Raw genomic sequence first — 26,818 nt, 5'->3', positions numbered from 1 at the left:
ATGGCTACTAAAAATAATAAAAACAACAGCGAAAAACTTGACTATGACTGCTGGAAGAGACAAACCTTGCCTTTTCTCACCTTGCTTTCCTTGGTTTTGTGACCAACGGACAGCTGAACAAATGGACTTGGGTCACTGCTCACTTTCTTAGCAGACTAAGAAATAAATAACGGTAAATCATATTAGTGAGCACATATTTTACAACTAAACTTTACCTTCATGGACTACAAATTCATTCTTCTACATTTTAGGTAGCATGCAAAAACTTTACCAAGACTGGAAGATAATGGATGACCTTAATCTAAGAGGCAGCCCTTTCAGGGAAATGTTGCATAGTTTAATAACCTCATTAATGCTGTATGTCAGCGGCCCCAAATAGTCTTATATCAGACAAAAGAAGAACTGCAATGGAGATAAAGACACTGCAATGTAGATGAAGAAGGAAGAGCATCCAGCTATATACTGTAACTCATAAACTCATAAAATAGGAGCAAGCTTGCGTTCTGTCTAAATATACAATACATGGAAGCATGTGTGTGATGTTTTCTCAAAATTAAAAAATGTAATGCACAGGCAGTGTTTAGACAGTGTGCAGATCCTCTTCTGGTGTTAACAGTCAGTTTCAGGTTCACGGTTGATAATCATCCTCATTCGTGATGGAAAGTCACTATACATAGCGAATGCTTTTCTTTGTATTCTAAAATGCATGTCAGGACACATGGATGTTTTGTATTACAGTATCTGCATTGATTTATTAGGATTTATTCCTATTTTGCTGAATACTGTTGCATAATTATTGTAACTATTAATACTGTAGGTAAAGATACTAAAGATGCATAGAAATACAAACATTTTGGATAATGAGTAATAATTGACAAATATTAATTGTAAATAAATACACTGTATTTGAAGAAAACATATTAGGCATTCATCGCAAAATCTTTTTATCAGCTGACTATATCTCTTAGGAAACTCAGGAGACGTCAATGACTGGTTTTATGGACTTTAATCACAGCTGAAGTGGCTTTAATTTAAAGTAACATCAGTTAATTTGAAGATTATTGCCAATGGGCCAATGTGGAGTCATAATGAGATCATACTGCGGACACTCTGAAATATTTCCGACTCCCTGACAACTGCTGCATACAGTATGTGTCAGTATTAAAGTGTTCATATCATGTGACATAGTGCTCACTTCAGAATTGTTAATAACAGAGGTGTCTTGGATTGTAATAACCATTTTGTTTACAGAGAGGTTCCAATCAGTGAAATACTTCTGCTGAATTTATTCCTAGCATAAATGTGAAACCACTGTTCTTAATATGTATAAAATACATCCTTCATCACTGCTGTTATTGGTATGTGATGATGAATATTGACTAAGCACAGTACATCAACAAATGTCAGATATTCATTGTAGCAAAACAGCAGGCAAATAAAAAACACAAGGCTTTGCTGTTTGAATATCGGACACGATGACACTAAAGTTTAAGTGTACTGAAGACATGTTGAGTGCTGCTCGCTATACAAAGATGCAAAGAAAAGAATTTGGCATTTGCAAAAAAGGTCAAAACAGGTTTGTTTTTTTAAGTGGATGTTCTGTACAGCACAGTGTCGGGAACTAGAATGTTTTCATCCAAGGCTCCCAATTCTACTTTTTTCTTTTAACAAATTGATAAGTTTTGTTTTACAAAACTGAAGAATAACTTGACCAAAGGTTTTACAACCTGCATCCTAAATACAACCTACTCAGAAGGCTGCAAACTAATCTCTAAATGGGTTAGGTTAAAAACCACTTTTTGGGAAGAATACAATAAATATGTTTATATTTATATAGAATTAAAATTCAGTCAGAGAAGACTCCTTTGGAATACAAAGAAATCCTTGAATTTACAGTGCACACCCAGTGATATTTGGCATTGCTTTATTTTAGTTTCATTTAATTACTTTTCACTGTATTAAATCTAAAGATGAACAAATAAGCTTTAATGTAAGTCTTTAGAGATTAATGTGAGGTAAACAACACAAGAGGACAGGCAAATATTACATCATTATTGCAATATTACATTACACCACAGAAAGGTAGGGAGGAGAAGAAAATGTCACAAAAGGTTTAGGTTCTTGTTTTTTCTATGTGAATACTTCCTAGTGTTTTATACATTACAAGATGTTGCATAGTTCGACATACAATATAGTTTAATTGACACAAATTCATTGTGCATCTGATTTGGATTCTTGAAAATAATAACATACAGCAAATACTATCTCCAGTTCTTTGCCCATAAATAAAAAAGTAGTGTGTGGCTTCAAAAAATCTTTTTGAGTTACACAATATCTGCAGCAATTGAAAGTAACTGGGCTCGAATTTCCTTAACAGCACAGAGAAGTCACTCTTAATATTTAAATCTTTGCGAAGTTAGACCACGTTCTAACTACTGTACATCACAAACAGCATTTGTGCTTTGTCCTAAGCCGTGACTGCCTTAGTGCTCGTGCTTCATGTTGTTATGAAAATTGGGTCCATTGTAGCTAGGGCTTTTTCTCTCAAATATCAAAACTGAATTAAAATGATTCATGCTTTTTTGATTCAAACATTTACAAAATCGTAACCGTTTTAAACAAGGAATGAATCACTGCAGAAAATGCAGCTGGCCTGCCTTGTGTGACCTGTCAGTCTGCATGCACTGTTACTTTACCTTCAGGGCCTTATTCACTGAGGCTTTCTTCAACCCCTCATGGTTAAATTCTAATGGATTGCGCTTTCCAGGCGGGAGAGAATGAACACACACCGGGTTAATTAAGGCATGCAGCAATGAGTAAGGTTAATTCATGGTAAGAAGCAAAGCAAACACACCACATGGGAAAAATATAAACCACATACAGTACAAAAACGTGATCACAAGGTTAACACAAAATTCAGACTGGAGCAGCTGGATTAACAACCTCAACCTGCGGAAGGGTACAAATTAAAAAGAGAAAGAAAAAAAGAAACCACAACCAAGCTTGTGCACAGTACACACCAGAAAAACCATTTCAACAAACCCAAAAATAAAAATGATTGATTTTGATGGAAGCAAATGAAATGCAGAGTTCTGAGGGGTCGCTGAGAGCCCTGGCCAATTAGTCTCAACCTATCCTGGTCAGCGTTTGGACAACTGTGTGCCGCCATTTGGGGAATCCTGGTCATAGTTGGCTAGTGACACGACTCCGGTTCGGACCCACGACTATAGAGCCCAAACTGCATTCAAACAAGCGCTTTTACTGGCTGAGCCTTTGGTAGGCCCCTGAACCACAATATTTTTTAAATAAGATACAGTAAATAACATTTAACTCAAGTAACACATTAAGGTCTATTAGTATTTTTGGATTTCTACCATCATCATAAAGCTGGTAAGGTCTGCAGTAACCCAGGAAGCACTTATACTGGGCTTATACTGGAAGCACGGCGCTCAAGGTGGTACTGAGAGCACATAACAAGATGCCAATCCATTGCAGGGCCAATGTAAAATATTAAATCAAAGCTGGCTAGAGTATCTTTGGGTAATGGGAGAAAACTGGTACAATTATGTGGACCTGGAGAATAAATACCTCTATACAGTATAACAGGTGCTCCAGTATGGTACTAAATCCAGGACCTAAGAGCTCTGAGGCTGCAGTGTTAACAGACACGTGTTTGCATGATTCTACTAAAAATCCTTAAACAGAAAGCTGTCGGCAAGTTATTAAGCCTGAGTACCAAGCCTAACAATGGTAATATCCAATCCAAGAGATCTTTATAGGTGAGGCGGATTGTAAAGTTCTAAAGTTGGTACAATTAGTGCCTTTAAATAAATTAGTTTTTGAATTTATAGACAAATCATTCCCATATGTTGTTTTTATTTGGATTCTATAGTTTTTCTTTTTTATATCCTCTAAGCTGCAATCAAAAAATCAGATGCTGCCAATTGATGAATCCCTGTCACAGTCAGCTATTAACACAAACAAGACCCAGGCATGTGGGCTATACACTACAAGCCCCAGTCTACACTTTGAACACCTTTACAGTATGTGCCACTTAGGAAGCCCTATGGCTGTAATTTTATCAAGTGATGTCTAAAACATAGTAACACGTTTCATCCATCACACAGCACATCTGTTCATCTTGTACAGAGAGCTTCTATAGGCCACTTTGTGAAGAAAACCATTGTGTCTGGTATACAGTAACTGATAAGGCAAAGACCTGTGGAACTATTTAAAGAACGTAGAGTAGGGTTCTGAAAAATTGTCAGGCATCATCAAGTCCATCACCCTAAATCTCAATATGACAGCTCACATAGATGTGGTGTTTAGCTGTCTCGTGACAACTGCCTGGCAAGAAAGCTCTTCCAAAGATTGCTTGCTGACAGGTCCTTGTAATGACAAGTGCTACAGTGCCAGCTGTCATTATGTGTATTCTCTTCTTATCAGTCTAGCCAGTCATTTCTAACATTAAGATTTATATTTATATAGATGCTTCTGGTATTCGAAATGCAAAAATAAAAACCCAAATCTCATTACTTACTTCACACACAGCTGCTATTGAAATGCTTTCCTCTTATCCTTGATGTCATGAATGTTTGAACTTACAAGTTGAAAAATGTCTCCAGTTAATTCCAAATATCAAAAATTACTGACACATACCTACCTGTAATGTGGCAATTGATAACGCTTTATTTTCCTAGAACCTTACCAATCGTTCTTTAAATGTTAAGGAAAACAATGTTTGCAATGTTGAGGAATTGAAAAGGAAGCAGATTGTAGATGGAGAGGTCTCAACAATCCAGTAACCTCCTGTTTTTTAACTCACTTCAGACGGACACCATTCTTCAACAGAATATGCTCATCATATTAGCTACATTTTAGCTGTAACTCTACCTCAGTTTCTAACACTAGACCCTCACCTAAACACCTGCTTATAAAATCAAAGTATTAATGACAAAGGTGTTAAAATGCATTTTAAAATTACACCCTGAATATACATTAAGCATTTCATTCATGCAACAAAAACAATGAACATGCTTTCTGGCATTACAAGACTTGGGTTTCGGTTGCCGTAACAACAGCAGGTCACACTGTGGCTAGTACTAGAAGGCAAAATTCCAGAAGACTCACAAATAATGTTCTATAGAGTGAGGTAGTATTTTCACAAAAGACTAGGCCCGAAGCTCTCCTCTCTTTTAAGTATCCACACCCAAAGTTCCCCTCGAAGACACTCTTTAAGAGGAAGGAAATGGAGAGAAGAAAGCAAAGAAAGATGGAGCTAAGAGGTTGAAAAAGTCATCGTTTTGGCTCCTTAATTCTGACCTACAGTATACATGCAAAACACAAGGCTGAAATTCTTTGGCGCAAACAGTATTTCTTTGGCAGTTTAATGACATATCAGTTGTAAAGCTAAGCCAACAATAAATTAGAGGCCGTTATACATTCAGACTGTTTTTCTGACAGTATTATTGTAGGGTATAGAGCAATGGGGATATTGATTCTAAGGAATAACAGATGAGTAAGAAAGAGGGAAAATCAGATGGCAGGGAAACGCAGCTGAAGTCAGGTCACAACTCGAGTACATGTTAACAGATGACTGATGTACAAAGCAGAAGCACAAAAAGTATAAAACAGGTATTATTTTAAAAGAGAATATTTTGACAACGCAGCAATAGTTGCCTAACATGTTTTCTTTCTCTATGCAGAAAAAGAAACCTTCCTCACAGAAAAACTATCAATTGGGTAAAACCTCAAACAACCAAACTACAACAATCATGATAGGTAAATATGCCTTTCAGGCAAGAGACGTGATGGCTTAAAATGAATGGAGCTAGATTTGTGAATACACATTCAATTGTGTATTGTAGATTGTCATTCAATGTCTTAAAAAGCATGGAGAACCAGAAAGAAATGAATAAACTACTGCTCTCAGACAACAGCTGTGGGACAAGCTGTTCCTGTTTGGCCTACACCTTTCAACGTAAGCAGGGTTCCTGCTGCCACTGGCTAATTCTGATTTAAAAATATACAGTATGGCATTTAAAAGTGCAAAGTAAAAAAAAAATACTCAGAAAACTACCAAACCAAAATGAAAATATTATGTAAGGGGATTTTTCCCTTTAATACATTAGAGAAATTATGGTTTCCATGGCGAGTGCCTGATACAGTATGTGTACTTACAGGCAGACTTCTGGCAGAATCCAGGTAAACGACTAGCAGTGATGATGAAAGGCCATCATTGGCTTGGCCTCTGTCTGCTTTAAGACTTGCCAACACCTGTTAAGCACAAAACAAGAGAGAGGATATTTCTAAATGCAGGTCGAACAAACAGACTGCTGACTGAAGGTTATAAGGCAAAGGGAAGTCAGAGCAGCTGGGTTTTACATAACAATCTGCAGTACTTGTTCCTGCTGGTGGTTTATAAAAGCTTTTACACATCGCCCATAAGCTTTCTCCTTTGAATGTACTGTATTAAAAACCTGCTAAGGCAGAGAGAACACTACACTCATCTGCGATTATCATTAAGAGTGTCTAGTTTCTCAAAAGCAAATGGGTTACTATTTTGTTTTTGCATAATTTGTCTTCTGTATGTACTGTAATCATTATATGTATTTAATAATTAAAAAAATCAAAAAGCAGATCCACTAAGCAAAAAAAAACACCACCTAAAATACATATTTAATAGTGCAGAATCCAGTACATCAATCTCTCTTTGGAATATCATCATTAACATACATTATGGTGATTTGTTTGTTTCTGTTCAACAATACTTCCATAGCCTTAAGTACACAATCATACCTGAATAGAATTTTGCAGCTAGTCAAAAATACTTATCAGATGCTGAACAAGCTAAACATTACTTACAGTATATGTGAACAGAAACAATTTTGATGTAATATATTTACATAAAGACACGGTTATTATAATATTTTACTACATTAGTATCAGTTAATAAAAGACTGACTCCATCATCCATACCTGAGAATGCAGGTAAGAGAGGCCCTCTCTGGGCCTTCGTTTACATCTGCACCGTGAAGCCAGACAGATGACAGAAAACAAAGTGTGTGGTCTGAGGTCGCGTGCTTGGTGCGATGCTTAAGGCTTTCCCCCACTCTGCACTCTAATAACACTTTTTAATCTTCATTTGATCTACCCCCCACCAAACCGTAGGTGGGTGACAACATTATGCACGATCCAGGCCAGTGTAAAAGCTTTGCTCCGTGATGTTAAGGGCAGAACAGGAAAATCTCTTTCTGGATTTTCTGATCCGCATTCTCACAGATCGATGAGAAACTATTCCCGGAATGTGTCCTCACAAAGGGGCATTTGCTTGAGGCTTGTTACTCATGACGGGGATAGATTTTTTTAAAGGTTCTTAATTAAGAGATTTAGACTCTTTCACTTTCAAAAAGTGTAAAACCGCTGGAGTTTGCTAGGTCTGTATATTTTTCCCCCCCCCCCAATGGAAAGAAACTGTTATTATAGCCCAAGTTGCACTCAGCAGTTTATACTCATTGCATTTAGTTTCTGAGTACAAAAAAAATTACATATCCTTTAATCCTTAAAGCCGGTCCTTATAAATCATTCTGAAATTCATTTTTAATATCAATCAATATCAATAGCAATCAACAGTGCTACTTAAGTATACAAGCATTTCTTTATATATTTAATGAAAGTAAAGGTAAATCCCACCATTACAATTTCAACTTTAATGTCAGGTGGATTTGAAAAGCTGGCTACTTTAATAGCAAAGCCACACATAGAAAACTGTTGCAGAAGCAAGATAACACATGATTGCGCAAAAAAATCAGCTGACCTTATTCTTTGTGACTCACTCACAGTTTTTAAGACATGACACAGAGACCTCAGAAAATAGAAACAACAGTTGTGCATTTATTACCTGATCTAGCTTTTCAGGAGTCGAAAGCAGTGTGAGCCATTCGAGTTTGAGGTGTAACTTTCCAGTGTTGACCTCTTCCAATATAAACCACTGGAATGAAAGAAATGGCCATTTCAAAGCCAAAATAAGCAGTCCACCCAGTACTTCAGTTACATACACTCTTTATATTGTAATGAGTCTATTTTACTTGTTAAAATTAGTCTAAACAGGAAGTGATTGTTTATCAGTCGAGGACATGGGTATAGCTATATCATTGTTAGTGCTGTCGGCTGAGGCAAAAAAAAATATTTTGGGAGTTCTTTTACTTTTCTAATTGATTTTTTGCTCAAGGTTTATTATTTTGGGATGAGCTGACAATAAGAAAGCAACCCCCACCTCTGTATTAGATTCTGCTGTTTGACGAACACTTGTTGTTTTGGATTTCTTTTCCATGTTGTACATGTATTCAGTAACTTTTAACAGGATTAGTCAAAATTAAGCCAATAAGCATAATAAGACAGTGTCTGTGAACTTTTAAATTTTAGGTTTCAGTACTTGTTCTCTGAACTGGATATCTTATCTTCTTATGACAGTATAACATGAAATATTTTCCTTTTGTTGTGAAGAGAAAAACTTTTTTTAACAATGACACTCTTCACAAACACAAGATACCCAAAAAGCACTAATGTTTGAGAAGCTAAACAAAATTCACAATGGACATGAAAATGACAAGATATGTCACCTTAGTATTATGAGAAGGGAAGTGAGCAAATTGGGTAACATTTGTTCCAAGATAATGTGGGAAAAAAAACAAAATGGCACATTAGACCGAATTACCTCATCAACCTTTTGCTCCTTGTGAAGCTCAGTCAAATCAATCATCAGACTGCAATGAAAAATGTTAAAAGAATAATCACTTTAATTAAAATGGGCAGTCATTAGCACCTGCAAACTAAGAGCTGGCCATCCAGAGTTAACAGATTTATTTAATGTTTAAATGATAATAGCTGCAGTTCACAGTTCACATTTAACCTTATCATTAGCTGGCCACCCCTGACATGGAGAATGTTAAAATTAAAGTCAGCCAAAGCACATTGATAAAGGAGAATGTTATAATCATACATGCAAGCCCTTAGTTATTCACCTGCCAAGAAAATCGTCTTCATCAGGGTCTTCATCAAACAGCTCAATCTCCAGGTGCTGTCCTGAGTGCTCATACACCAAAAACTGAAAATACATTTATGAAATCATAGGATTTATCTAATTGTTTCCCCACTCTAAAAAAATTAAATAACTAATTTTAGCTTGATTAAAGGTTACCACATACTACATCTCTTTGAGAAAGGCTGGTGTTCTGGAATCTGGAGTTTAACTATGAATGTTTTATGATTTATGGGAATGTCCTCAGTGAGAGCCACTGGAAATATACACTAAAGCTACTACTGGGGTCACAATATCTTGTTTAACAACAATTGACATAATGGAAATCTATAACCATTATAACCACAAAGCAATACTGTACTTTGCAAAAATATCAGATTTCTCTTTCAAATGGTAACATGTAGTCTTCTGTATCTAATAGCACAGAAATTCCTTAAAAGAAAAAAAAATTACTGCACTAGAATCGTCAAAAGTGTTTTTTAAACATCGTGTCTAATTAGTCCTGCATAATCTAATATTATTTTTGATAAGGCAGTTTTTATTTAACTACAAGCATGAGGTCTTTAGAAAATACCTAATGTCATCTACCTTACACTGCCCTGGACATAATAAATACCACAAAGAAGAAACAAAAGGTCTTAGTATTGTACTTTGTCTTTAATGGAAACTAAAAAGGAATTAAATAATTCTGGTTGAAACCAACTACTTGGCCCCTTAGAATACACATTAAGAAGTGGCCTAAGCAGATCTCTAAAGCAGCACATTTTGTAATGAAAACACGGAAGTATCTTTTTCTACCTCCCGAACTTCATTCCATTTGGGATTGACGTTTTCTTTCACTGTCTTGCTCCGGAATTGGTCGTTGCCGAGCTGAATGACACCGTAAGGGTCCGACTTCCCCTTGATGAGCCCTCCGAGGAATTTATCCTTTCCCAATAAATCCTGAGCTTCCAGAAAGTGCACCCGCAGGACCCCCTGAGCAGAGATGTTAATGAGGGGTGCTTAATACAGCTAAGAGCTGGGAACTTTTAAAAACACAGTATATCACCTTTACAGGGTAAACTACCCTATAAAAGTTTATCACGGTACATCTGCAGGGAGTTGGCAATTTTCTCCATGATTATAACATTTGCTCTTCTTAGATTTACAATGGTTTGCCTGAGACAATGCTTTACCACAGGATTCTGTGATTCACCATGAAATAACTATGCTCTTTTAATTTAAAATACCTTTTGCCAATAAAAATAAAAAAGAACTTATAATAATAAAGTAGTACTAGACTCTTACATAAGTACTAACTTATTTGTGCTGTTTTTTTTTAGGAAAGAAGAACTGTAAAATGTCCCTCATGTTGAATGAATGTCATCTTGTGTGCATTACATTCACATGTCAAATGGTAGGGTCCTTAATGAAATTATTTCTTAATCTGGTTTAAAAAGAAGATGCATTTCACAGAACACACTTCCTGTTGTTTTGAATGTTGAGATTAACATGCAAAATCGACAGTTCAAATTACTGTAGCTACATCTTTTCTATTTCTTCACCGTGACAATCACTCAATTGGCCATGAAGTTAAAGGATACAGTTCCTACCTTCGGCAAGGGAAAGCGGAGCTGGGCAAGTTGTACATCCCCTACCAAAGGAACTGTGATCCGGTTGGGAAGAACCAGGTAACTGCAGATTATGTCTTGGATGAGACTGTCCGACAGGCCACTGTGGAAAAATAGGAGATATGGCCTCTAGCACTCTGACAAAGAAAATTATTATCTTTAATGGGAGAATACTGTATGGATAGAGTGATACAGAAGACTTAAGACTTAAGAAAACTTTAAACAATAAAAACAAACATCAAAACAGGAAACTGTGTCTCATCAGAAGGTGGAACTTAGTGTCTTAGTAGCATTTTTTCAAGCATATGGATGCTTGAGGAAGGAAAACATTAGTACGACAACAATGCAAAGTTACTACACTAAGACAAAAATGTACTTAAGATTAGATATAATTCCACTGACTGTGTGAAAATGGCCATGACAAAAAGTCCCAAAAGCAAAACAAATGTAGCACAAAAGGTTCGTTAATACTAACCTCTTCTGTTGAAAAGATTATAATAATATTGCACAATTCTATACTTTTTATTGACTCAGAAAAGTAATAAAAGTGTGAAATGGGGATTTCAAAATAGAAAAACATGAGCAATAAAAAAAAGCACAAACACTTTGGAGCTTGAGTTCTAAAATAACTACTTTAATTATTTTTTCCATCCCACTACACTCTCACTGAGATTTTCCATCTTTTTTTTATTTCAGGGGACACGGGTAAAGTGAAAATCCTTTAGAATGTATATACATTAAAGAAACTCAATGGCTTTCAATAAATAATCCATCACAGAGTGTGCAATGAAAAGTAACAGCATCAGCAGAATCTTGTCCATCCACAGCACAGTGTCCGAGAGCTCAGAGACCGAAAGATGACCTTGCAGTGGGATCCATAGAGAGGATGCTCTTGAGAATCAAAGAAGAGCTTCCTTTCATTTCACGCAGAGAGTATTCCAGAATGTGGATTTCCAGAATCTAGCACAACGTTCTCCCTCTTGTTCTCTGTGCAGCTGGCAGTACCAGTCTGTTTCCCAACACCAAGCAAGCACTGTGCAAAATCTTTGGTTTCATTAACATTCCCTGCTTTGAAAGCAATGACGTGAATTGTGTATGTAACTGGAGACCTTTTTGTAGGAGGTATTTACAGTACAGCAACACAGAACATAACAAATGCTTGTGTGTCTCCTGCTATGTAAACTAAAGAAAATGACCCAGAACTGTCCCATATGTTTTTTTAATGCATTCTATTATTTTCAGTGTATTAGGTGTAGGAAAAACTCACAATTTAATTTATTTTTTTTTCCAATTGTGTTATTGTTAACGTGTACATTAGTGGTATTTGTGGGTTCTAGAAAAACTATTTTCATGAAGTTCATTCTGCAGTCTTGCAACTTGTAAAGGAACACCTGCTGCCGAGTCACTAAATCAGTTACAGAACAGGCAGGTTAAATAACCTGTTCAGAGGGTGAATATGCATTTCTTCAAATTTGGGGGCTTTATTTAGCTGCTGAAATAATTGTTCACACTTTGTCTTAAATCGGTACATTTACTAGAACCTTAAATACGACTTGCCAAGATGAACAAGACTATCAGATCAACATATACTGTAGCATTACCAATTCCTGGAGGCAGAATGTGCCAACATACATGCTTATAAAAATGCATTTAAATATAAATTTACATATGAAGTGTGCACATGAAATACCCGCTATTAACAGAAAGATAAAAACAGGTTAGCTTATGGATTAAGTCTAAAACAGGAGGTCAGTAATGAATAGAACAACTGTCGTTAGAGCACTCAAGATATGCTGGAGCACCAGTTAAAGGTGTCCTCTAAACATAGGAATTACTTTCCAAACATCCATCCTTAAACTGTGAAAGTATCAAATACCAATTACTCCTAGCTGAAACACATCTTCAGTAGATCATGTTTCTCTTCAGTCCACCAGAGGGAAGCAGTGTTTCTTATAATGAGCAAACTAAAGAGAAACTGCCTTTTTTTTAAGCAACACGCCCTTTCTTGAGAGTTACGAACACTGCTTGAGGTAAAGCTCGAAACGTCACCAAATTTCTTCATTTCAACAACTATTAACAGTTGCAGTGAACATAAAGTGCTAAAAGCATAACAAAATCATTAAAATATTGTTCATGCTTTTCTGCTTTTTCAGACTCCAAAAGGTAGTTTGTTTTTTAGTATTATTAACAGCATAACTGTACATTATTACTGTACAAGCGGCTCCTGCATAAAAATCCTACAGTAGGTGTTTTAGCCATCGTATTGTATGTTTGCTTTGTTGCACTGGTAGTTTGTAATAAGTGAACTTCAGTCCAGAAGCAAAAATTAAGTCACCAAAGTTAAAAGAAAATGGGACGAGTACTACAGTATCTGTAAGAATATCAGGAAATACTGTAACAAGGGAGCACCCTGATGATCCCCTCCCTTCCTTAAGTCATGTATTTTGGGTGTAAAATGGCCTTGTTCCAGAGGAAACGTGAGGCACATGCACACTAATTATGCTATAAATGCACAGGCTGTTGTAATGGGTGGAGCAAACACTGGATCCTCAAGGTAACCTAAGTTTCTGTTTCCATATACTTGAATAACCAGGACTGCCACATTTCAAGGCAAAAGGTGTGTCTATTTTCAACATTAAAAATAACCAGAACAATAGTCATGAGAGGCGTAATTATAAAGTACTGTATGTCCCACATTCATATTCGTATAGGCAACTGGGAATGAATCGGGAACTCTTGTGCTTTACTTGTTTCGGGTGATAAAAGAGGAATGGAGCAAGAAGGTAGAAATTTACAACCTGCTGCCTAGCTGTTAATTCATCACTGCTATTTTAAAGCCCTAAGATAGGCGAGTTTTTGTGTTATTGGTTTTCAATGTGAATAGTGGGAGATTTTGTGAAGCAGAGCATCCCTCCCCAACTATCCAATAGCACAAAATTCTAACATTGTGCTTGTGAAAGATACTTCTCCCATCTCTTCCATTACTACATTTCTCCAGGAAGTCCATGGAATCTGTAAGGACACTGAGAAGTCAACGTATGCTAATTAGAATTTGATTGAATAGGACACAGTCACTTTAATTAAACTGCATCTCATCTCAGGTGTTACTAAGGTTAATGTTGGGACCCCGACACTCAGGTTTGAGAATCTTAATTGAGGCAATGGAGTTCAATTTACTTTGGTCCAAAATGTATTTCAATTGTGCCTGTTCACTTTTTGAGCAACTTATCAGAAGCTATGCCTTTTAAAAACAACATATCCTTCCTATGCAGGGCATTGTCAGCTACTATTCAAGCCAGCGTGGTGTTCATTACATTAATTTATGATTTTAATAGGTTTCCATAGCATGAATGTAACCATACAGCATAAGATAATAGACTCTTTCTGGACTGAACCATTAGTTGTTACTAACCCAACTGTACAAACCTCAGATGTGACTACACAAACAACTGCCTGATCAATAATTACAAAATAAAAAAATCCCTCAAAAGAAAAACAAAATCAATTAGATGCTGATGCTACTAAATAACGTGGTTACTGCATCTATTTAAGCAAAACAACACTACTTTAATTCCATAATGGATAGTGTAAATAGTCTAATAACCTTCACAATTAAATTTTACAGGGGAACAGGGGGTAACAAAGGATTTGCAGTGCACTTTAGAGCATAGTTCCCATTCATTGTGTGCCTATATCCTCAGGAAATACTTCAGGAAATACAAAAACAAAATAAAACAACTCATATATCTTAAAAAATGTATCACGCCATGGGGAGGTTCCTGTCTCTCTCCCACCTGCTCATTTAAAGATATAATTACATGGGTGGGCAGTGCTTTTCTCCACAACCTAGTGATTTTTTCCATTTAAGGGAATCTTGAATGTCCGTGTCTGCTTTCATCACCTTAGGTTCCATTCATTTTGACAGGTCCTCACTAAATGCAGTACTTAAAAATAAATAAAAGCTAATTAAATACATAAAAGATATTTAAAAACAATCACAAAGTAAAAAATAGATGTAAGAATATCTACAAATAAAAAGAGGCCTATCCTTTCTTGTTTACTGGCTACTTATCGGAATTTCCACAATTCCATCCAGTTGTTAATCCCAAATTCCAGTGGTCTCCTCTCAGAGAGTCAGCTTCTATTGTTAACTGGTAAAATCTGTTCATGACGCATAACTGAGAGTCTCTGAGCAAGGAGGTGCTCACTGCTTTTCAGTCCTAATGCACCCACTCTTAATTTCCACTTCGGACTAGGGATGCTTTTCAACTCAAATTCACTTTTAACTACATACAGTACAAGCATTTTCTTGGGCTTTACTGGTTACTCATTTTCTATAAAAAGAGACAATGATGAAACTGTGGGTTGAGTAACTTTACATCTTAACAGTGAAGGGTGATCTAAGAGTTTAAAGGGTTTCAGTATGTGGTTGGATTTACATCTTTCAAATGTCTTTCCCTTCTGCCTTGAGGAACCTTGAAATGATAAACATGCCTTGCTCTTAATAAAATCAAGGATGTCTGATGTTGACTAAACAAGCTCATATTTCTCTAGCTCTAAATTTCTTGAAGAGGGACTTTACTCTGACTTTTGGGGGCCATGGCAGTTGAGTAACAAAGGATTCTGTCTATGGACACACCTGTCATTAAACGTAGAAAACAAAAATAGCAAAGAAAAAAAGTGGGGGATTCTTGTTAAATTGCAACAAATCTGCTAGCTCACCGAACTGATCAATATGCCCCTGCACCATGTTTCTAATCAGACTGTAACAATGTTCACTAACGGCAGTGCAACAGATTTTGGAAAGAACAAAACACAAATACAGAACAATGGAAACACTTGGGTAAATGAGGGACACCAAGTATCAGCTGAGGCTCATGTGTTAATTAAGCAAATGACATCCCAGCATGTATACGCATGAAATGCTGGACAGACCTGGTTGCCTGCAATTCTGGCAAGCATGACTGAAAAAGGAGAGCTCAGTGACTTAGAAAAATACAGTATGGTGACTGTTAGTGCACATTATGCAGGAGCTTAAGAAACCAATACAGCTCAACCTGATGACTCTGTGTTCATGAGAAACACTTAAGATGTCAGCATGGGACACTAAGGGAAAAGACATTGGAAGCAAAGGATAACAGTGGGCAGATGCTGATATTTGGATTCATACTTATGATGATGATATCGTTGCATTAATTCAGAGTGCATGTACAGAACTAAACAGGCAGGCCACTGCAGAGCGACTGACCGCAAATTGTACAACGCATCCACCTTGCGTCTGGGCAAAGGCAACACTGACAGTGACCTGTTTCTGGACTGAACGCATCTACACATCTACTGCTACATCTGTTCTCTTTCTTTTCTTTTCCCGTTTACAACCGTTTTTTTTGTGCAATATATGCCAGGGACCCGTGCAATACATCTATATTTATATCTATATCTATATTTACATCTATATTTATATTCATATGTGTGATATGATTTTTCTGCGCACTGTTCTGTTCTAGTTTGTTCTTTGTGTGTCCGGACTAAGTCTTTTAGTGCACCCCTCACTGTACTGAGTGTATTGTATGTATTGTACTATTGTTATTATTGTATCATTCGTTACACTGTGGCTGTGTTGTCTGTGTAAAGCTGCTGTTGCACTGCAATTTCCCTCACGGGATCAATAAAGTATCTATCTAAATTTCAACCTGAGCCACAAGCATCCAGCTTAATGAAGAACAGTCTGCCAAGAACTCCACAGAGAAGTGCAGTGATGCAAGTTTAAATTCACAGGAAGAAGGGGAATAAGATTCATTGAAGACTGACTTTCATGTGGAAGAAAGGCGTGGCATCCGGCATGGAGACATCTACAGTAGATTGTTGTAGATTCTGCCGTGGGCCAGCGCCCTGTTAACAGATTTTACATTGCTATTTCCATTTTGTTTGTCCACTATTTGTAGCTGAATCCTCAGCTTCCATCATTACAGTAACTGCCACCATTACAATTACAAGAAGATTCCTGGAACGGATCATAGTATTAAGTGCATTTTAAAAATTAATGCTTAACTACTAACAAGTACATCAATATCACAAAAGATGTAGCATATCTATTACAGGGTACCAGGGTTTGCCAAATTGCTCATTTTTTATTGATAACATTTAATGAAAGTATCAGATGTTTCCTGTCACTGTTTACCATTCTCTTGCATTGCCTTTAATGAATTTAGGCCTAGTTTTGCTTATAAAACTGCTGCAGGTCGGTGACATTTAAAAGTTTCTTTGCATGAACAGCTCATTTCAGGTCCTGCCTTGACATTTCAATGGCGTTTCGGACTGGGTTTTCACTTCAGTCATTCTGATGAGGCATGCTTGCATGTTGAGGACCACTGTCTTGCCGGTCTTGCTGCATCACCCAGTTTCGGCTCAGAGAAATCTTTAGTTCAAACACTTCATTCGTTTGTACTTTTTATCACACATTATTTTCTATTTTGCATTCACTCATTATGAAATCAGTAAGTCAATTGGATTGGGTTTCCCACTCTCACCCCTCTAACTTCATGGGGAGATTAAAGTCGAGTGAACAAACTCCAACATGCCCTCCTGTCAGAGCTGTGGACGCCCTGGCTGCCTGAAACCCACCTAGGAGAGGTCATTTACAGCTGCTGAAGAAGGTGTCAGCAGTTACTGAATCTAAGGGTTTATACACTTAATCACGAGGTTAGTTACTGTTGAATCAATGTGTTAATTACATTAACCAGAATATCTTAATACTTTATTAAGACTTTAATGAAGATGTTTTAAATAAAGTATGTTTTAGGTATAAAATATACATGACTACGGAGTAATCTAAGGGTTTTACAAACTTGATCATGCACTGTACTCCTCATATGTATGCACTGCTCCTCATAAAGACATACTGAAGTAAGGAAATGTTTTTCCCCAAAACACACAAGTGAGTACGGCGTTCAACAGATTTTGCACAGCTGACAGTAAATCAGATCTGCAGGTGAATTGGCATTTTTGCCCACAAGCATTTTTTTAACCAATATTGAGATTAAATATTAAACTATGTCATATACTATTACTACGTGGAGAAGCAGAGGGAGCAGTGATCAGTGATAATCAGCCACCTGAATACACGACAGATCTGGTTCTTTGTAAGCAAGCAGTTCAATATTCTTCCTCACTCTTGGTCAAGCGATAGCAGTAAACACAGTATTGGAAAATATCCAGATGGTGGCAGCTGTAGTCTGACATCCCTGCTTGCATGCTGTAGTGAGCAGTATACTGAACCCATAGATGTAATAAAGATATAGAACAGCATGTAATGACCAAAAGGCAAAGACACTTGAATGGTGTGAGATACATGGTAGAAAAGGAAGCTTGCCTTCTATTGTTTTATTTCCTTTGATTGCTCACTTACTTTAATCCAGGAATGTCCAACATATTTGTGAGGCCTGTCCAGTTAATGTCCAGCAGCTGCAGAAGAAAGCAAAGTCCATTGTTATACAGGATACGGTGATTGAATGCTGAAAATCAATAACATACAGCAATGGGAACTACCTTAGTGTCCCCCAGTTGTTTTATTATAATGACCTGGTTAGAAAATCAATACATTTACCACAGCCAAAGGAAGAGAGAACATTTCTGAAGTACCAAATTCAGCATAATTCGTAGAATACCAAAAGGTGAGGTTTTGACATAACGGAAAGGCGGCATTCCAAGTTAACAATATTCCAGAAGGTAAGGAAAGGGCAGTAGCTATTTCAACTGAGAGCCACCTTAAGTAATAAACCACAAAAAAGATACCACCTCACACATGGAAGTCATTAATTTATGAAAATAAATGTACACATCTTGCACTTTTCCTTTAATTCCTCACCACCTACTGCAAAAAAGATCAATAACACCAAAGTAAATATTTCCCAGTGCTCTGAATCAGATTTGTAACTCTCAAAGAAAATGTAAAGATAAGCTATTGTGAAGAAAATACAGATTTGTGGTTAAAAACTGGTTAAAAAATGAACTCATGGTCTTGCATACAGTAAGTGTCTGTCTTATGGAGGTGGGGTGGATTCCTTACTTCTTATACACTATGTACAGAACATTCTATTCTGGAGCAGAGCTAATAAGGTAGAAAGCAAATTTTTAAGAGAAGTGCTTGGGATTTTAAGAAAATTTTCTCTGCACAAATTGAATATAAAAATTGCCACTTTTCTTCTCTTTATTTTTGCTAAATGAAACTGAGGCTTTTCTAGGTTTGGCTTACACGTCTAAAACCAGCAGTTACATGTTAACTTGCAAGTAAGACGTAAACTTTTTGGTCTAAGGATAAATCAATATTTAAACACACATCAGTAATCTACATACTTGATACTTAGCACTGTTCTGTGTTTTATTAAACCACCCACACAAAGTTATGTCATCCATCCAATTCCTATACTATACACATACAAAATTAGAGACTTAAAGAGTTCTACCTGGCTTTTACTGACTTTCATTTCATTAGATACTCTTATTGTAATTGTACAGCTGTCACAACAATTCACAGCAAACATCACACGATCAGAATGTGGAGTAACCCAATTCAGCAAACAGGTTCAGAAGGCTAATTTCCAAGATAAACATCAGATATAATGCAAGAATCTTGTGCATTGTATACAGTGTCTTGCAGAAGCATTCACCACCTTCCAATTAGGTCCCTTTTTGCTAAATTACAAATGATTTACTGTATGTACTGTATTGTGTAGGCACTGTATGTATACATTGTGTATTTATGTCATGGGCCAAACACGAGAGCTTCAGAAATTGTGGCATTGTATCTCATCTAACCCTGGCTTTTGCTTGGATGCTTCCCAAAAAGCACATTAGCCAGTTGGGTAGATATAGTAGAAGACGGATGCTAAAAACACAGAAATAAGGTAGGATGTTATGTTATCATTGATATTGCTGTCAATGCATGCAAAACGTTACTGAGGATGCTAAAAGCCATGTTCATCACATTATATATATCTCTCAACAGCAGGTTACGTACAGCATCTGGACTGGGGAAGTGTAGTGATAAAGACAGTACAGCACTTGTTCCTTATTGTCTTATTGTCTGACTGTGTTTGCTTACAGTATATGAATAAAGATATATAGTTCTGGAATAATTTAGCTTCTGTCCACAGTAGCCAGACCATCGCTTGACTTTAGCATCTATCCATAACAGACTTGTGACACACGCTGATTCCAACAATTAGAGCAAGAAATCATAAAGTTACAAAAGTCCCTTTATGTAGAACATGAGGAAAGCAAGTGATCATCTTAACATTACTAATATGCTTCTGCAGAATGACAGAACATCTACTTAAACTCATAAGACTTAATGACATAAATGTTTTCACTGCAATATCTGAAATTTCTATCAAACTTTAAAAAAATAAAAATGGATCACAGAATTAAGCAATTCAATGTTCAGTGTGCTCTGTCTGATCTGTAGGTTGCTGCTGTTGCTTTTTTTTTAGGGAGTCATGCTCCCATTTAAGTTTAATTAACACACATCCTCTGATAAAGACTGGGAGGAAATGAAGTTTGAGTTATATAAAACAAGGGAACAGGTGTACATTAAGCCCACAGTACCACTATCAACGAACAATCTTTTATTCATGCCATCACATTTTCCTTCCTGTGCATGCTTCCTCACAGTAGTTAGCAGTCAGAGAAACTAAGCAACTCCACTGATACAGAGTCCATAAATGCATATAACAGGATGAACAAGAAACTTAAAACATGATAATATGAAAATACTGATCGCATAAAATAATAATTTAAAGTTTTCTACTTTTCTGGTTGGAGAACCAGTTTTCAAAAATCCCTTTCAATAATGATAGATAGAAAAAATCAAACTTAAGTCCAACATATTAAAAAGAAAGTTACAAATTCAAAGATCTACTGAAATACTGCCACTGAACAAGAGAGCCGATTTTATATACTATTAGTATCACAGCGATATGAGGTTTTTCTGTGCCTAAGGGAGGATTTTGTTACGAGTCTTCAAAGACTCTTTAAAACCCCCATCTAAAAGTAATGTGCATAAAGGAGAAATGTCTTTACTACAAGTAATTAAGCTTTCATTATGCATTTTTTAGAGGCATTTTTCACATTACCTTTTATAAAATTGAAATCAGTCATAGATACTCAAAGATATTTGATTTTTTTTTACAGCCAAATGCTTTCATTCGGAAATCAATACAGTTATGTACCCTTGACATTCAGTAGGAAAGCTGTAAAATCCATGTCAGAATATTTACCAGTGCAGTACAGAGAACTGCACAACAAAGCACAGATTCCCAAAAAGTCTAAGTGTGACCACAACAATATACTGTATGCATCACCTTAAACATATGCATTTTGTCAAGTTAAAACTGAAAAGGATCTATAAACTTTCTGCGAGGAAATTTAGTGCTCTTGCCTCATAAAGAAAAGACTGAAGTGACTATTTCTGTACCTATCAATATAAATATAAGGAAAGCAAACGTTGTATAGCAACAGAATCGTTGCCCATTCTCACTGTAGAATTAACTTACAAGAAAGCTAAATAATAAACCCTTATACTTTCAAAACAACAGTTTCACAGAAATAAAGTGAAACTCGTGCTGTCACTGAAGAATTGTAAAAGAAAATTTTGCCTTTGCACCTGCCCCCAGAAATATAAAGTTATTCAGGAGAGACCCTTAACAGATTTGACTGTTTTGTACTGATTTTGTTGGGTATGTTCGCTGAATTTCTAAAATAAGTTTTGAAATGTAAAGGGTATACTTTGTTATATAGCATAAATTCAATATAATGGATGCAAAAGCTACAGTATATTTCTTGAAAAATGGTTCAAATATTTACATTTCCAGACTGATTATCTAAAAAAGAGCAATAGGCCCAATTTTTTCTTTAGTCATTTGCTTTGGAATCCATCTTCTTGATTACTCAAGCTACGCAAAGGATGATCAAGAACACTGTAAATTCATCCACGGATTTGCAACATCTTGAAATGATTTCTTTAGACCGCAGGAGAATAGCAATGGAAAGTAACAGCATTTCCAGAACTGCAGATGGTGTGACTGGTACTGGCCTAGTGACTCACAGTGATGTTTACAGACTACATGTCTGTTGCCCTTACTGGATTAATTGATTCACCCTCTTTCTGCCTTTACAGTAGGGCAACTAGTTGATATGCAATACCCAGCTGTGGAGATGAGTTTTCCACTCCAGGTCTTTTCCCTAGAGCTCCCTTAGAATGAGGCCATTTCACTGTTGAGGCTAACCCCAGGCAGCTACTGTACTCTTAATTAAAAAAAATATATTGATTTCCATAGAAAGGAATTAGTTGTAAATAAAAAAAAAATCTAGTGAAAAGTATTCTGTTATCACAGAGAAGAATACCTGGTTATTTAGACTAAAAAACTAAAAACATCAAAGGGTTTCAAACGTTTCTGAGTGGAGTCAGGTTCCAATCAACAGTTGTTGTGTCAGGTTTTAAATTATTACCCAAATAGGACTCCATGACTGGTTCCACTCCAAACAGCAGGAGTAGAGTATTGGCAGTGTACTCAAATCCATACCTGAAACAGGTCAGTTGTCTATGAAGCACTGCAATTTAAAAACCACTTGGCCACACTTGGGAGGTAAATTTACACATATTTACAGTAGCCACAACATTTTTTTTCACAACAGTGTATAACACCTGTTAGACTCTCTCTCGTCCACAAAATTCAAGAATGAGGTTTCACAATGGTTAACTTATTTTCTGTTAAAGAAAAAAACAAACAGGGAGGGTACACTCTACTCCTTAGCTGTTGTAATAAGTTAATAGTTGTTCCAGTTGCCAGGCTGGCTGGCATAGTGAAAAATTGCAGCTGTGCTCCAATGACTCATCCTCAGAACTGCTGCCAAGATTTGTATCCACAGGAACAGCAGTTAGGGACACATTAGCACTTTCCAAGCAAAACAAAACAGTTTTATCAGTGCTTTATTAAAAAAAAAAAATCGTTAACGTATACAGTAACATGATGCAGAAAATGGTTCGTTCAAAATGGGATTTGGAAGGCACATTATTCAGTAATCAGCTCATGAAAAAAAAATCTATTATATTTACATATAGTTGATATTCTACAGTGTACGGATTTTCCCAAGTTGCAGTTCCTCTCCTTAATCATATATTGACATGAAAACATACATCCTAATTCCTGTTAAAGATGCCCATGGCATGGTATTCTGCTTCTTAGCTTGTCTTAAAGCAAGTCGCTCTTAAAATGAACGACATGCCTACTCGGCAACTGTGAAAATGGTGGAAGACCAGAAACTCAGCGGGGCCAACAGCTAAGAGGCTCAAGGGAGAAAGTGGCATGAAGTCTAAGACAGCAAGTACAATGATGAACCAAATCGAAATCTGGAGTGCATAGACACAGAACACAGAAAAAAATGCCAGAAATGTTCATTAAACAGGTAATAAGAAAGGAATTCAAGAGGATCTTAGGAATATCAAGCATTGGGGGTGAGGAATGCCTGGAAGAGCACACTGGAGGCGAGTGCACTGACACAAGGATGTCAATGAAAGCAAAGGCAGACGTCTGCGCCATCCTGCACCAAAGCAAAAACAAAATCACACCAAACAGCAATCTGCACTAGGTTTGATAGCAAAAGGAAGGATTTTTTTTTTCAGTCAAGGATGACTCAACTGTGCTAAAAGTGAGATAATTATGGGAGGTTAAATATTTGAAGAGGAATGAGCAGCTATTTAATGAGTTGGTGTGGCTAACACACCTCAATTCTCCTGCAACGATTTGTCTGAAAGTTCTACTTAAGGCGTGTGAAACAAAAATCCTAGAGGTTGGTGTCCCCCATATAGTATAATGCCAATATACTGAGGTTATAGGAGATTCAAAATGTCATTACCTCTGATGATTTTCACCAGGGTTTGGTCCACAAGATCTACTAATGTAAAAAACTGTAGATAATATAGCTACTGTAGCTCATAAAACAACAATATGACTTGTTTCTGCACATTTTTAGATGCAATTAACCACTGGTCTGGAGGGACATTATGCAGTACAGTATACTGACATTATACTATACACTAAAAAAGAGAATTCCCTAAAACAATTGACGCAGCCTTAGGTTGCTGGAGATAAACGGTCCTAAAAAACACTCCTTCCACATAATACGTTCTTCTTGAGCCACCCGATTAGATGCTGGGAAGCAATGTCATCCACACAGACAAGCAAACCTTACAGGCCTTTCTAATAATAACGACTGTACAGGAGAAGTGACATACCCATCACTCATAATGTTAAAGGCAGACATTGCAGTTAACAGCGGAGGATCTCTAAAAGTTTATTTTTGTGATACAAACCCAACCGCCCCCCCCCCCCGTCTTCAATCTTGATTTCTACTAATTATGAAAACATGAAAGATTAAGCTATACATTTCCCACTGAACATTCCATATTTATTTCAGTTCTCATCTGTGTTGACACCCACTAAATGAACAGCTCTAAATGACAGATGACTGTGAATGTTTTAACCGTCACTATAAAAACATTATAGAATTGTTTTTCCTGCATGAGCTTGACCTGCATGAAAATGTCTTGTGTGTATCATGCATGTTAAATCTTTAAGCTTTCAGAGCAAAAACTTTTTCATTCTCATAACTACCTGTTCTGATCTTTATTACTAACATACTTTCCAAAATATCAGAAAAAAAGACATGAAATGACACTGCAAAATTTTCAATGTGTATAAAAGGATAATTTTGAAAAGAACCACAAACATTTGTTTACTAGCATTAATAAATGTAAATTCCAGATCTGAAATAATGTATAATAAACACGAGAGATGCTTTTTGCAAAGACATTCACATTACATAAATCCGAACTACACAGACATGAGTCATACTTTTGCCCATAAAAGCACCAAAGTTACAAGAGTTCTGCCCATAGAAGGCAGAGATAAGGGTCTGTTCTGACAGTTGGCAAGGCAACAAGGCAGGCAAATAAAGTGACAGGGCAGTTTCAAATTCAGAGTAAGAACAGTGCACGCAGGGCAGGATTCTTAGCAGTCACATGCCACAGCTCGGAAGTCCCAGTGATCAGCTTATTATGAGTAATTATGAGTAAAGAGTTTGTATCTCATCTATGTGGTCAACTTCCCTTCCAAGCTGGTACTGGTGATGAAGATCTAGGCATTAAATATGCTTTTAATTAATACAACAAATCATATATCCAGCAAACAGACTAAACTGAATTCCCATTCTTAAAAGTTTATTCCTCCAATTCCCTTTGACTTAGTGAGGGGTACCATATTTAAAAGCAGAGATCTGGGCGATATCCATTGGACCAGCTGAATTAAAAGTGGAACTGTTAGGCCTTTTTTGGGATGGAAAATCAGTGGGCAGGTTACAGTTTAAAAAGAAAACAGAACCTCCTTAAATATGTGTTGTGTAGGGATCTAGTAAACATGTAAGACCTTCACAGTGATACTCTGCAACAAAGAATCTTCCATGTGAATTATCAGGGTTGTAAAAACTGAAAATTTCCCCATCCACTTTTTACTACCAGTTCTATAAAATCCATAGCTCAGGAACACTTATGAATACAGATGGAAACAAAAGCATATACAATTAAGCAACAGTAATAGTGGATGTCTGCCAGCTGTGCATGGTTTTTAGAGTTTGTTTAGAGACAAGTTTAACCACAGGGTTTACAATCATGTAAAAACCTCTCATTGGAGCCATCAACCGGTATGATTTAATTATTTTATTCAAATTATTAAGAAGAGTACACAATGGTGTGCAAGCACAACTGACAACACAAGAAGTAAAATGCTTCTCGAAAGTGCGCAACTCCCTTCAATCAGATAAGAAGCCATGTGAGATGTCAGGTGCAAGGGCAGAGGTTGTGTGCAATCCAATCATGAGCAAACGTGCAGGAAACATCAGGAGTTTAAACAGGACTTTAATGCTGAAGATTAAAAAGCTCCCATCCCCAAAAATGCAACTTACATGTAACTAGAATTTGAACAGTGTCACTCCTAAAATGATGGCAGCTGGAGAAGGTTGTTTTAAAAAAAAAACATGAGAACTGAAAGGGATTACTTTTTAAAAATGGGAGAAATGGAAGTGGGAAATATAAATAAGAAATAATCGATTTTGGTGATCTTTGTAGTGTGTACAGAGACTAATGTAAAGTAATGCATTGACAGTAAAGTCCCATAATATCTTATTAATTTGAAAAAGTACAGGTAACTTGGAACTGAAATGGATTGATTTTTTTAAATGAACTTTTCCCAACTTACATCACACGTAAATATTGTTTTATGTTTTCCTTTTATTAGTAAAATGAAATCATTCTTGTCTCATCATTAAAAATGTATCATACAATGAGCTCAGACTGTTGTGGTGAACAGACAATCAGACAGGAACACAGAATGTATAATACAACTAAGGAAAAGAAAAATAAATAGGGCGAGATAAGATGCAACTCTACAGGAAGGAAATTCAAAGCTGGCAGGTTGAATCATCACTCACAATTTAGTACTGCTTTTTTAAAGCAGTGGTTCCTCCACTCTGAAATCAATATCAATATTATACAGCCATTGTAGGAGTTATAAAGGAGAGTAGCTAGCACACTGAAGTGCTTTTAAACACGGTGCTCATTTTTGTAGAACAAATTGGTTTTGCATTACTGCATCAAGTGGGCGTTTGTATTCAGGCAGAGATCTGTCTACAAGGTTATGGAGAGCTCTCAATTTTATGAAAATATCAACTTTTGCTGAGTTTTGAATCAAATATGCTAAACACAAAGTGAAATAAGAACATAAAAAAAGTCTACAAATGCGAGGAGGCCATTCGGTATATCCTGTTCATTTGGCAAAAGCCTTGTGCCATTTCCATTGCCTTGTTATACAAATATACAGACAGTATCTTTCAACTATGAGGATTATCCTCTAAGGAACAGGCCCACAGCAAAGTTCAGATATTTTTAAAACTACACTAATATACAGCAAAACCTTGATGGAGCCTGTCTGTTTTCAAACATGGCACACATTATAAGTGTGAACTTCCATTCAGATAAAGCCACATCTGTTGGGACACTTCAATCTTTCATGCTTCCGAAAGACATGAGCTGAAAGCAGTCACGCACGGGTAAAAC

General features: G+C 36.5%; 1 protein-coding gene across 4 annotated transcripts in view; it reads right to left on the bottom strand.

Annotated features, from left to right (window-relative positions):
* The window catches only part of LOC148657484 (extended synaptotagmin-2-A-like), a 65,984-nt gene that overhangs the window by 9,859 nt on the left and 29,307 nt on the right, over window positions 1-26,818 (bottom strand). The window contains exons 7-16 of one of the 4 annotated variants that reach the window (XM_088643830.1): window positions 18,059-18,114; window positions 10,633-10,753; window positions 9,839-10,015; window positions 9,024-9,106; window positions 8,717-8,765; window positions 7,901-7,990; window positions 6,181-6,276; window positions 5,131-5,232; window positions 2,697-2,759; window positions 81-155 (exon numbers count right to left, since the gene is read on the bottom strand). In XM_088643830.1, the coding sequence (XP_088499956.1) occupies window positions 81-155; window positions 2,697-2,759; window positions 5,131-5,232; window positions 6,181-6,276; window positions 7,901-7,990; window positions 8,717-8,765; window positions 9,024-9,106; window positions 9,839-10,015; window positions 10,633-10,753; window positions 18,059-18,114 (912 nt within the window). The remainder of the gene's footprint in view (window positions 1-80; window positions 156-2,696; window positions 2,760-5,130; window positions 5,233-6,180; window positions 6,277-7,900; window positions 7,991-8,716; window positions 8,766-9,023; window positions 9,107-9,838; window positions 10,016-10,632; window positions 10,754-18,058; window positions 18,115-26,818) is intronic. The other 3 variants (XM_088643827.1, XM_088643828.1, XM_088643829.1) reach the window with 3 other exon arrangements.

Source organism: Lepisosteus platostomus, chromosome 8 (genome assembly GCF_059453375.1).
Source record: "Lepisosteus platostomus isolate fLepPlt1 chromosome 8, fLepPlt1.hap1, whole genome shotgun sequence".
NCBI classification, from domain to species: domain Eukaryota; kingdom Metazoa; phylum Chordata; class Actinopteri; order Semionotiformes; family Lepisosteidae; genus Lepisosteus; species Lepisosteus platostomus.
This window is presented reverse-complemented; position numbering and strand designations above follow the sequence as displayed.